Here is a 13,600-nt window from a genome sequence, read left to right as displayed (position 1 = left end):
ACATAGCACGAGTTGCATGAGAGCGAAGAACTGGGTAGGAATGCTACCACTGTCGTCTGCTTCAGAAGGCAGGAAGGGTCACATGAACCAATCACGGTAGACCTCTCGTACGCCAGCGTAAGAGAGCCCATTTACGCACATGCTGTAGAAATGGAAGCTTTCCCTCCATAAAGGCAGCAAGGAATATAGGAGTCTTGTACGCCGAACCTGCTCGGCGTCTGGCCGGGAAAGGCATTGAAAAGAGATGCCAGAACGAGTGTTGAGAGTGGAGCGTTGCAAGCGGATCGCGAAAAATAGCTATTATAATGCCATGAAGGTCAAACATATTTGAAATTAGTCACGTTTTACTTTATAATCACAGCATTTTAGCATTTTTGAAATTTTAAATCTGGGAATGCCGGGCGTACGGGCGTACTATAATGCTATGCCACTGCTTATTAGATTCCAATGCATTTCTTCTTTTATTGTACTCTGCGCTGACAATTCAAAGGAAAGGTTATGCATGAAATGTCACATTTTGAACTTCCCTGCATTTGAAGTTAATCTTGGACTTCTACCCTGATGAGCATGACGTTATCTCTCGAAAGTTTGGAATCCTTTCCACAACTCACCTGGTGGAGGCCGGAGAGTATCTTTTCTTCTTCCCAGCATTTCTTTGTTACAGGCCTAGAGCATTGACGTAGCTTAGTATTGCCTTAACCGAGACCAAGACTGTCCAAACATTTTGCCAAATTCCATTGTTCTCTAATGCAAATTTTACAAGACAAAAGCAGCCAATTTTTGTAGAGTTTTGGTATTGAAGTTGAAAATAATTGAAAACTTCACGACTGAAATTTCCTCTACAAAATTTCTGACAATGCCCATGCATATGACACACATTTGAACAGTGTATGGAGTTATAGAATACAGAAATTTAAACCTGCTTAAATTAATTTTTGTTTCCAATGGATTCAGAAAGTCAAAGTGGCCAGTTAATGTAGTTTGACTTTCATCCAGACCTCCAATTTTGCAGATGCCACCCACACCAACAACCATAACACCACATTCAGTGACTGTCTCTGGGTAGTGGTAGACCATCAACGAAGCATTTACAATTCCCTCCCCTGTGATATAAAAAAATCCTACTTACCTCTGCAATTATGTCACCATTTTCAGCATGGACTTGAGCAATTGCACCTAGTTCTCTACATTTTTCAAAAACAGCATACAAATCTGGATCATGTAACATCCATGTATCTTTGTAAGCCATGAACATTTTAAAAGAATTCACACCATGTTCCTTACATAGTTCTTCCATTTCTTCATTCACCTGTTGAAGAAATTAACTATATGTATTCATGTTATATACAACAGGAAAAAGCAAAGGCCAACTCTCAATCCTTTCAGTGTTGTTTGCAAATCCAATAGATGAGGATTCCATTTCACATGATACTTATTTTTTCAGTCTTGTTGCTGAGGAAGTCTGTTTCACGTGTGTGGAAATTACAAGTTTCAAAACTTGAACCACTTGGCACTTGTTCATAATACTGTGATATTGGAATTCTCCCCTACCCTACTACTGCATAACATTTAGGTACAAGCTTCACTATTGCTGTTAGAAACTGTAAAGTACAAGCCACTGGAATGTCACTAATTTTTCCTAAACCCATTAGGTGCTGCACTTGACCACAAATCACAGATCAGCATGGCATCAATTGCAAAGCTGTGAATGAAGTGGCTGCCATAATTTCTTATCCCTTTTTCTCCCCTGAAACTAGTATTGTGAGAAAAAAATAATTCTCACTGGAATTCATTAATTAATGTTTAAAATTTCCTGTATGGAGTGAACTGGCAGTCAAAAGAATTTTAAAATATCTCCATGGACAGATCTTCATAAAGCAAGAAACAGTGTTGAATCTCTCTCTCTCACTTTTCATGTTGTAAGCTATCAATGTAAGGGTTGCAAGATTTTGTAACCCTTTCATTGATAGCTTACAACATGAAAAGTGAGTCTTCTTGAGTGCACACTGCTGAGCTGTAGTTTACATTCCTGCTAGTATGCATTGTACCTGTAGGCAACCCTACGTGGTGAAGGTGGCTGGAGCATGGTGTTGATCACATCACCTCTGAAATGGCACAGATCAAGAATGTGCGAGGCCCTACCCACCACATCCCCTAAATGTGCCATTGGCATGGTGCTATCCCAAGTAACCACAATGTCAGTTTTTACGTGGGAAAGGTTGGCTTTACGTTGGTTGGCAAATTGATGTTGGTCTTACGTTGGGCCAATGGTGGTTGCCAATGTTTGCCCAACCATGGAAAAGTGAGTCAAAATCAGTTTTAAAAACAACTCTTTCATGCTAAGGCAACTTTCAGGAGTATGCTGTAAATTGTAGAGTGTAAAATAAGTGACATGTAACAGTGTTTCTTTTCGAATATTTCAGTCACAGCACATATTGGAAATACAGGGTGTCAAAAGTCCCTGACCACCCCTTGCAAAATGAAAGGGAGTGTAGATTGCAGCAATTGGTCATGGTAGTAACATGTTAGGCCTAGGGGGAAATTTTTTGGTGCATGTTATGACAACGTCTGACATCTTGGTGACCGCCATCTTGGATCCAGCTTAATTTCTTTTAATGGGAAGGGGGGCATGTGGGATATGGTTTTGAGCTAGAATTTCACCAGGAATTCAGTGGTGAAGTCAGATTTATGAAAACTTGAATGATAAGGAAGTTATGGGCATATGAAAGTGATAATTACATATCATTTGCAGGTGCTGAACCATGCCATTATGACGACTGGTCAGTTTCCTTGACATACGATATATTAAACGCAAACAAGTAGTTGCAGGTATTACACCCTGTAAGTACATACTTCTGCACTCGGGAGAAAAAATGTCAAGCCACTGACCCATACCCAGTCTGACGGCAAGTGATCAGCTGTTACAACTGCCAGTACTTCCTCCTTCTTATCTCGATCGAGTCGCGAGGTATGAGGAGCTCTGAGGTCAGCCACCTGTCTACTACATCACAGTGACGCTCCTACCTCAATACCTTTTTCTTTATGCTGAACTCAGTACTCTTGATTACAAAAATATTAAAATGATTCAAAATACATGAGTTAAGATCTCTATTTAGTTTAACTCGGAGGGAGCAAATCCTAGCTGGGTGTGTACACTATCGTTTAATAAGCTTACAACTACATCTACATACTTCAGCCAATCTTTGTGGCTGTTTTTACAAAAAAAAAAAAAAAAAAAAAAAAAAAAAAAAAACAAAAAAAAAAAACGCATGAGCCGGTTGAGTTTAGAATAACTTCCGTTATGATCTAAGGTTCCTGTCCCAGAGCTGCTCCCTGGAGACACAATTGGGGATGCTAGAACCTTAGTTGTATCATATTTCACCCTCCGTATTAGAGGGTAGGACCCGTAGGAGCAGTTAAGTTAAAGAAACACTAATTGAATAGTTAAGTGATTGAGTTTTATTTGGCAAGCACTCCAATAGATTATTAGGAGGGAGAAGTAGGGGAGAAGGATTAGCACCATAAAGGGGCAGATATTTATCTCTGGATCGCCTGGATGCTGGAACCCTCAGCTGGGTGCTGGTCCCATTGCTGACTGGCCTGAGGCATCTCGCCTCTAGACAGACCCCAGCTTGGGCCCCACGGCTTCTGGGCAGCCTTATAGATGATTTTCCCTGTCCGGCACTGTCGCACTCTCACGACCCGATATTGATCCTTTAACTGCTTGTTGGCTTCTCCTCCTGAGGCAGGTTGTTAACCCCATTTATAGTGCTCTCGGGAGTTAGGAAATGCTTAGGATAGGGTTTCCGGTTATGGCCACACCAATTTTACACCCAAGCTTGTTAAAGTGTACATATTTGTAAGGGTAAGAACACGGTGAGGCACAAGGACCCTTGCTCATCGCAGGGGTCCCGGTCAAGCCATAAAAATGTCAGGATATAATAAATGAACTGGCTGTCGGACAGGCACATTGACCACCATTGCACAAGTTTGCAAACGACAACTCTTGTCAAAAAAAGTGTGGAAACAGGAGGGTCTTCCAGGAAAGGGAGAAGTGATCTTGAGTGGACCAATCACAGAGCCTTCCACTTGAAACAAGGGACCCAATATCAAACAGTGTATGTTCCTGGGAACCTCTGGTGATGAGCGGGGTTCCACTCTGTTTTTCCCCATTTAACTCCATGGTTTTGAATTACCGGAAACTTGTCCCCGTGAGTTTCTGGCAATGTGTGATGTGCTTTACTGTGTTTTTACCCTTAGAATGAAACACCGTGGCGTTATCACTGACCAACCTGTGTGGAATGCCAAAATGCCTGACATATCCTTCTAGCAAGGATTTTACAATACTGTTGGCTGCACCTGACCTCATTGGATAAGCGAACAAATATTTAGTGTTAGCATCTTGTAAGGTTAGAAGAAACCTTTCTCCTTGTGAGCCCTTAATTAATGGTCCTTGTATATCCAAAAACAAAATACTTTCACCCTCGTTACAATGTTGTTTGAATATACCTTTGGACGGATGTCTACTCGGCTTCGTCCTCATACATAGTTCACAATCTCTGATGTAACTCAAAACCTTTTCTCATACCAGGCCAAAAGTACAGTTTGCTAGCCCTTCTGAGTACTTTTTCACAACCAAAGTGGCCCATATTGTCATGATAATTCCTCAATATTACAGAAACTAAAGATTGAGGTATACATATTTTCTAGAGGTTCTCAAAGTAAATATCTCTTATCAAAATTTCATTGCAGACCTTATAAAACTTTTTCCAATTTCTACACCTTTGAGGTAAACTTACATTTACACTTTCACAGTTGTTCAATCAATAATAGGTTGAAATAGCTTATCATTGTACTGTTCCTGGACTAGAAACTCTACAAGTATATCTAATACTGCATTTTTAAACTTTACATTATTGTATATGTGAATCAAAATCGGCTCGGATTCTGAAAATTGTCTGGACAATAAGTCCGCTAGACCATTGTCAAATCCTTTGCAGTATTCTGCAATGAACTAGTATCCAATTCAATATGATGTTCATATTTAGTACATAAACCAGGTTTTTCATCAAACATCATCCTAAATTCAAGTAACAAATCAAACAGTTGATTCTTTTCATCTTCATCTAGTATTTCAGCTTGCATAGCTTTTAATTTAAGATCTTCTACACTAGCAACAGTCATTTCCTCTTTTGACTTTTGTGTTACATTAAGGCAACTACTCTCTGCCTCTTCATTCACATCAAAAGTTGGACAAGATATAGGCAATATTTTAACTAACCTTTCACCTTCTTTGGTGTGTAACAATAAAGAATTTTCCTTGAAGTTTACAAGAGCCTCTACATTATATAAAAAATCTAAACCTATTAGATTTTCTACTGTCAAATCTTTGATGACAACGAACTGAACAAAAACATAGTATCTTCAATTTCTATATTTACACAAATTTTGCCAAGTACTTTCAGTTGTATTTTTTCAGAATAGTCAACCAAAATAATATCTTCTATTGGCTCTAATTTAGGTCTGGTGACTTCACTAGTGATATTTATCTATTTGTTCTCTGACATCAAACAAATTTTGCTTTTAGTATCTACTAAGCAATCACTCTCTATCCCATTAATATTTGCAAAGATAGAAGTTGTATTCTTGACTTTGTTCCTGAGGTTTACAGGTAACATTAAGTTATTGGAACTATATTTCGCTTCTTCTTCTAACAAGTCTTCATAAAAATTAATATCTACCCTATATACATACCTGTGGGGTCATGTGAAGTCAATCGTGTATGCTGAAAATATTCGGGATGTGGGTCATTTGGAGCAACAGATACTGGATGCCTGTGCACAAATCACACCCGAGATATTGCTCCATGTCCACAGAGCATGGGAGAACAACCATCTCAACACGTGCATAGCACAAGGAGGACAGCATATTGAAGACATTGTGTAAGTTTCATATGCCCATAACTTCCTTATCATTAAAGCTTTCATAAATCTGACTTCACCACTGAAATCCTAGTGATATTCTAGCCCAAAACAAAACTTTCCATTTAAAGAAATGAAGTTGGATCCAAGATAGCGGACGTTGTCATCGACATGCACCAAAAAGTTTCCCCCTCGGCCTAACATATTACTACAATGACCAATTGCTGCAATCTACACTCCCTTTCATTTTATACAGGGTGGTCAGGGACTTTTAACTCACCCTGTATAATATATTTTGAATGAAAGTGGAAGCTATTTTTAACTTGCAGTCACTCACCAGTCCTTTGTCAGCCACCATGGATGAAAGATGTGTTGGTAATTGCTTATTGTTTGTCTCTTTTGCTGTAGTAGAACAACAACATTCTTACAGGTATTATTGTGAAGGTGGTTAAGCAATGTTATGTGCAGACTAAATTCCATGAAAGGTGGAAAACCAAGTAAACTCTACAAAGTTTTTGTGCTACCACTTGAAGGTACAGTGCCTTGAAAACAATGATACCATGTGACTGATAAAGTGATGTGTATTTTTTTATTTTCATAAATAATGTGTACTACTGTTTACATTTGGTCTCACAATAAATTATATATATATCAGAACACAAACCTATCCATTCTTTAGTTTTTAGTATGTAAAATCATACGTTGGTCCAATGTAAAACCATACATAGGCCCAACGTAAAAAACACACATTGGCCCAATGTAAAAACCACATGTTGGGCCAATGTAAAAACCACATGTTGGGCCAAGGTAAAGACCACGTGTTGGGCCAATGTTGGGACCATGGCCAAAATTACCATTGCCCAATGGTAGGCTTTTATGTTGGGTCAACCATGGGCCAACCATTTTCAGTACAGTTTGCCCAATGTTGGGCCAACCACTTTTGGTTACTTGGGATATGCATGGGGAACATTACCTTTACCTTTGCTGGTATGCAATGTTAGTGATGTTAGTGAATGCTGTGGTTGCTACACATGTGAAAACTCCAGATGTTGAAATTTCACATCACTAGATCCCTAATATGCATATTGCGTGAAGTTCAATAAAAATCACCTAATGAAAATTCCATTTGTGCGTGGTACAAACTGTTTGCAGATACAGGTTGATGTACAAGTGAAAATAAATGGTCGCCCACAGAAATCAAGTGCACCTGCAGCTAGGGAACAGGTAGTACACAAAACAGCAGTGCAGAGGATTCTCCATAAGCATTTGTTCATCAACTAACACACACTGATTACAGGTACTGGCTTGAATTCTGTTTACAGTTTCAAGGCATGATGCTGGAGGATAAAAGTTGTGGAGAAGGCAGTGTTCAGCAATGCAGCTACCTTCCCCCAGGTATCCATTCAATTGAGACTGGGTGAGCCCCAGAGCTGTTTTGTGTGGGGACAAGGCTGGAAAAATCACGACTTTAGTTCACCCACCCATGGAATCAAACCCTGGTCTCCCAACTGGCAGCAAGATGCCCTACCAACTACATCACCACTGCTCCTCCCGTTACAAGTCTTTACAAGTCCATTTTTTTTAACAGTACTACTGTCATGCTCCCTTCTGCAATTAAGTTCACCACCTGAGCACAGTGCTACCAAGGTGTTGGATGGGACGCGAATCTGAAGATGACCAGAATCTGATGCTGTGGCCCCCAAGATTGCCAGACTTTACACTGCGTGCCTTCTTTGTGTGTGTGGCCATATCAAGATACCTATTCTAAGCATTATAAAAGAGGCAAACAACCTGCCTTGGGAGGAGAATGCACCCAGAAGCCGGCAATTAGATCATGAGATCTACATCGAGTCACAAGAGCATGACTGCTGCCAGCTGTGGAGAATCCACTACAGGGCTGCCAGGAGCCACAGAGCCCAAGCCAGGACTTGTCTGGAGACAAAACACCTGAGGCCAGCCATTTGGACCAGCACCCTGCCGACCATTCCAGCATTGAGGCTTGATCCAGAGACTGGAGATAAGTACCTGACAGGGTGGTCATCCTTTCACCCCCAAATTTCTCTCCTTTATATTGAGAACTAATTGGAGTGCTTTTAATTGGTAGTTAAATAAAACAGTCAATTTGAAATTGTGTTACATAATTTACTATTCTACCTCAGACACATTGCCCGTTGGTCAACCGGACCTACCCTCCCTGATAAAAGGTGAAATCCAGTGTAGCTAAGGTTTAGTGCTACCATTTGACTCACCAGGGACCTGCCCTGCGATGGAACCTTACATTGTAACATGGTGGATGACAACTGGGTTCAAACCTAGAAGCAAGCATACCATAACATTGAGGTAGATGTGATTGTAAATGAAATACATTAATGACATGGTGTGAAATGCTGTCACATAACATAATATCAATGTAACAATTATACCAAGCATAAATAAGAATATAAGCATTCATATACATCTAAAAAGCTGAAGAAAAGTAGAGGAAGATGTACATGGGGTGTGACAGATCCATGATCAAATAGGGTGTGACAAGGACTGAACTACAGTGTCGATGTGTGCTGCATCACACAGAGTGCACACATTGAACATTTGTAGGGGAAAAAGAAGTATTTCTTTCATTTGTCTCTGGTCTCATCAAGATAAATTTCGTAGTTTACCTGCAATAAATGTCTGCAACCCAGAGGTCATTTTGAAATTTGCTGCATAAGAAAATGTAACCTTGCACAATTCATTCATGCATACTCACCTTATCAGACCACCAAGTGACAGCCATATGTAAAGAATAATCACAGCACACTTTTTCATCTGCCCAGTGCCTCCATGCCTCGTAAGCATCCAGAAGACTCTCCCCTTTATTTGGTATTACAAAATCCACTGGAAAATTTAGAGCAAGTTTCATTAAGAAACTTAATTATCATTTAATAAACATTATTGTGCAGAAAACAGAATGTTCACTGTTATGGATTTTCAAAAAAATGTATATACACAGTGTCCAATGGCCATGGCAATGAGGAGGATGGCGCCACTGAAATTAATAGAATGCTAACAAAAAACAGTTGTGCAGATAAGCGAGAACTTCAGTTCTTTGTATCTATTAATCCAATATAAAATTACAAATGTTCTGGGACAACCTTAAAATGTTCATTCACTTCTTCATTAATGCGTGTAACCAGGTGACTGCAAAAGGTTGGGCCTTAGAAAATGACACTGTGTATGTACAGATTTACTTTATGAAACCTAGGTATTTTGTACTAAATTACAAGCTATTTATAGAAAGATTTCATTTGTAAAATTATTAGCAATTTTAGCAATAATCTATATATAAATATTTTAGCAACATGTCTATATCAGCTAGTAGTGATAGAGTACCAAATGACCAAATATGCAGTTCCCTAACCACTACTGCAAATACTTTGCAACACTAATTTCTTCATTTCAGTGTGTGGTTCAAGTACAGACTGGCAAATAACTAAAAGTAACCACAATTTTGAGTTAGCTCCTTAACTGGAGGATGAGTGGTAGTAAACTTAACCCTTGCTTTATCTGGTGATCAGCTAGGTAATTTGCAGTTGCGAACAAACATGCTGACTCATCGATAGACAAATTCTCAGCCTGACTGAACAAGAAATAATTCAATAACCCAAAGCAGGATACAAATATAATCAGTTCTGTATTATTATTCACAATTGTCTATTACAAAGCATCATATTTTAATTTTAAAAAATTATCTGCATGTGTTAATGGAATTAATGCATATTGCCAAATGTATTTACATATTTTTAAATATCGCTAATAACTTACACACTACTTAACTTTTACTTCAATATTTTTTAAAAAAAGGGCTGCAGAAAGCACATCTGTTCAATCTTCTGAAAATAAGACTCTCACAAACTGAAATAAATTACAACCAAAGTTATTCAAAAGCATTAGCTATTTGTAAAATTTGTAACATAAGCAGCTCAATTAATATTTAGTTGACAAGTAGCTTTGGTATATTTGATCCTTGCTATCTTAGGTGCAGTAGATACCACATACATGCTGAAAGGCATGCTACAAAGAACTGAATTCAAATAAATATGCACTATACTTAAATATTACTGCATTTATATATTCACAATAAATTAGTTTAGTCTGTTTAAATTAAATTATTTTTGGCACATACTTATCATTGTTGTTCCACCAGCTAAGGCAGCCTTGGTCCCTTGGTAAAAATCATCTACAGTTGTCGTGTCATGCCATGTTAACTGCATATGAGTGTGAGTATCTATTCCACCTGAAAAATATGCAAATGTGGCTTTACAAACTTCAGTTCAGGTTGTCTGAAATCTACTCAGGATGAAAAATCCAATTCATATACTAATTTATATACATCGCAAATTTCATTACACAACACTTTCCAATAATATGAATTACATCACATATTTATGAATGAATAACAGAAATTATCATAAAATTTCTACATAGTAATGACATTAAAAAGTGTCAAGAGTAAATTAACACTTTAGAGATTTTGCAAAATATGTGGAAATTCCAACAACTTGCACCCTATCCTGAAAACCCCCTTGCATTATGCATTATATTTTGGATGTTAGCTTTTACTATTATCTGACTTGTCTGACAGAAGGGATTATTATTATTATTATTTATTAGTTCAGCACAGGATACATCTCCCAATTATGTTGAGCATAATGAACAGTACACACGAGAAAAGAAAATACCAAATGAACATTATATATAAAATATTTACACTTTGTTATGCACTTATTCATGTATTTTTCTTCAGTGCACTACCTGTGTCCATGAATATAAAAAAGCCTACAGCTTTTAGCAGTTAATTTGCAGTGTCCTGCATTCGCATTGCAAATGAAAACTTATGCGTGTTGACTCTTTGGGTGTAGAATGATTCTATTTGTCTTGCACTGTGGCAGCCTACATTATAGGTTATAGTTTGTTTACAGATTATAAATTATAGGAATTGCAAGATGTTTCTTACTGATTCCATTATAATGGCAACATTATCATGAAAAGTTCTTCTTTTACAGTTCACATGATGGAAAGTTACACATAATTAATTGAATTCTCATTTGCTATTTTAGTGAATATATGTGGCTGCGGTGGCTCAGTCGGTAACGCGTCTGACTACCATGCTATAGGTCCCGGGTTCGATCCCCGGCCGGTTCAAATCCGGGAACTTTTCTAACGATGGAAGCGGCCCCGGTGCCCACCCAGCGTCGAATAACATGGGTACCTGGGGGAAACCCTGGGGGGTAAAGGCGGTCAGGGCGTGATGCTGATCACATCACCCCCACTCATGACCGGATCAAGAAAGTGTGGGGCGTTACCCCCACACCCCCTATACGCCTTCATGGCGTGGTGCTATGCACAGGGGAGCACTTTACCTTTTTTTTATTTTAGTGAATATGCAACCACTCATTAATGAATGTAAATATAATATTTTTTTGGGTGAAAGACATTTGAGGCAAGTCTTCAGCCCAACAGCAACCCCCTTCCCCTTAAAAAGTTATTGGGTATGGGACATACGGTGCAGGAGCCTTATCATACCAAATATTTTGGCTTAGATTTGCTTACTATTGAATTTTCTATCTTTCTCTCCCAGAAACTGAAAGGTGACATCAATCAAGAAAGGACCACTTTAGTTCTTATATTAGGAAATGATTTAACGAGTGCCCACACTTAATATATTGACATAATTTAAAACATTACAAATGTAGCCACACAAAGCCACTGAATTATGTATTTCAGTTCATCCAAATGTTTTGGAATAAATTAAAGAAACAGTTTTTTTAATATACATATAAAACTTTTCTATGCCAGGTAATTTATACAAAATATGTATCAAGTAAATTATCTGGCATACTAGAATGGTACCTCACTCCCATCAAAGTACAAACGACTGTCATAAATTTTGTACTTGGAAACCACTGGTAAACATAGTTGGCTACAAATTTAACCTGAGACATACTTTCATAAATTATGCACAATTAACTTGGCCAAGGAAAAAATAAATGCAGTGTGTGCATTAAGAACTATTTCCTTGAAATATTGCAAAGAAAATATACGTGAATTGAAATACATAATTCAATGATATCCTGGTGCTACATTTGTATTGTATAAAATTACAAATAAAATCATAACTATGCCACATCATCAATGTGATGGTTGACTTACTCATGTGAAACATGGATGCAAATGAACACTACACACAGAAACCTGAAATATCAGAACTATAACTAGATTATCTTTAAGATGGAAGTCAGAACTTCTAACCTTAACAAGTGATAATTAGGAGAGAAGATTAAATGGATGGTAACAAAATGCAAAGTAGGATAATCTTCATTCAATCTCTAAACGGAACCCAACCATATTTGATTTTTAACGTGGCAGGTAGTTAATAATACATAAATAGAAAAATATATTGTGAAGATTATGCAATATTCAGATTATCACAGTTTTGTGAGACACCACCTTGAAATCTGGTGATTTTATTGTGTGTTTTACATATTTTATGCATGTGGTTATTTGTGTGCCTACATCACCTACATTCTAGATTTAAGATTAATAAAAATAGAGTGAGCCTCAGCTACTGGATGGGTTACAGGTGGCAGATAGTGAAACTCCCCTCAGATATGAGGGGGAGCTGAGAATAAGGAAACCCAAATAAACAGTTCCAGATCGAGGCAGCAAGGCTATCGGGGTGTGGAGGGTGTCCAATGGCAAGGACATACTCAGCAAATACCACAGATACCTATAGACAGCCTTGTCTCATGGCGTATAAACACCGCCATAAAAGTGTTTGGAGCTTGGAGGGATCCAGAAAGGCTAAGGGAGTTGGAACCCCCGAGAGAAAAACAAGGGTGTACCTGAGAACCCACAGGTGGCCGGCTGCCCCACCACCCAGATGCAGGCTCCAAGAGGCTAGATTAGCAGACAGCCGAAAACATAAAAATATCGAGAAATGAAAGAGACAAGCCAGACTGGAAATTGGAAATGATGCGGGCTATGAATAGGGACATTGAATATTGGAACACTGACAGGAAGGACTGAAGAAATTGTGGATCTAATGGAGAGAAGAGGAATCAACATCCTTGGAATGAGCGAAACGAAATGGAAAGAAGAGGAGAAATGTAATTGAGGAAATACTATAAACTGTACTGGGCAGGTACTGAAGAGGGAGGGGAAGTGGGGTTGGATTTGTGGTCAGAAGTGGAATAAGTGTGGAAGTAGAAAGGGTAAATGACAGAAGAATAAAACTAGAAATGAATGTAAGTGGAAAAGTAAAATAAATAATTCAAGTGTATGCCTCACAAACACGATGTACAAAAATTCATAATTAGTTGATGTGCGAATTACTCACTGATTTCAATTCAAAAAGTATTCTAAAATACTGCTTGATTGATTGATTGAGTTGATGTTTTAAGTCCACTTTATGCAAATTAAGGCTAATCGGGATTGGACCTACAGTTTAAAGTGGGATCCGAACCAATATGTACCTCCCCCGGGTATCGAACCTGGGACCCCTTGATTACAAGGCGACGACGCTATCACTGCGCCATAGGGGAGGCCTATTCTAAAATACTATATTACTATATTAATAACCAAACCTATATCCTTGTTCCTGGAATTTTGGGAGAAAGGCATTGACGTGGCTATGGCGTACT

The 13,600-nt window shown here is 38.3% G+C and overlaps 1 protein-coding gene across 5 annotated transcripts in view; it reads right to left on the bottom strand.

The window, feature by feature from the left end:
* The window catches only part of CRMP (Collapsin Response Mediator Protein), a 276,601-nt gene that overhangs the window by 34,011 nt on the left and 228,990 nt on the right, over positions 1–13,600 (bottom strand). For all 5 annotated transcript variants that reach the window (XM_083116907.1, XM_083116909.1, XM_083116908.1 and 2 more), the window contains 3 exons: positions 10,084–10,194; positions 8,668–8,795; positions 1,130–1,309 (listed from right to left, as the gene is read on the bottom strand). In XM_083116907.1, coding sequence (XP_082973033.1) covers positions 1,130–1,309; positions 8,668–8,795; positions 10,084–10,194 — 419 coding nt within the window. The remainder of the gene's footprint in view (positions 1–1,129; positions 1,310–8,667; positions 8,796–10,083; positions 10,195–13,600) is intronic.

This window comes from Lepisma saccharinum, chromosome 2, assembly GCF_977018435.1.
Source record: "Lepisma saccharinum chromosome 2, izLepSacc3.1, whole genome shotgun sequence".
Classification (NCBI taxonomy): Eukaryota; Metazoa; Arthropoda; class Insecta; order Zygentoma; family Lepismatidae; genus Lepisma; species Lepisma saccharinum.
Note: the sequence above shows the minus strand (reverse complement) of the source record. Positions and strands in the feature narration are given on the sequence as shown.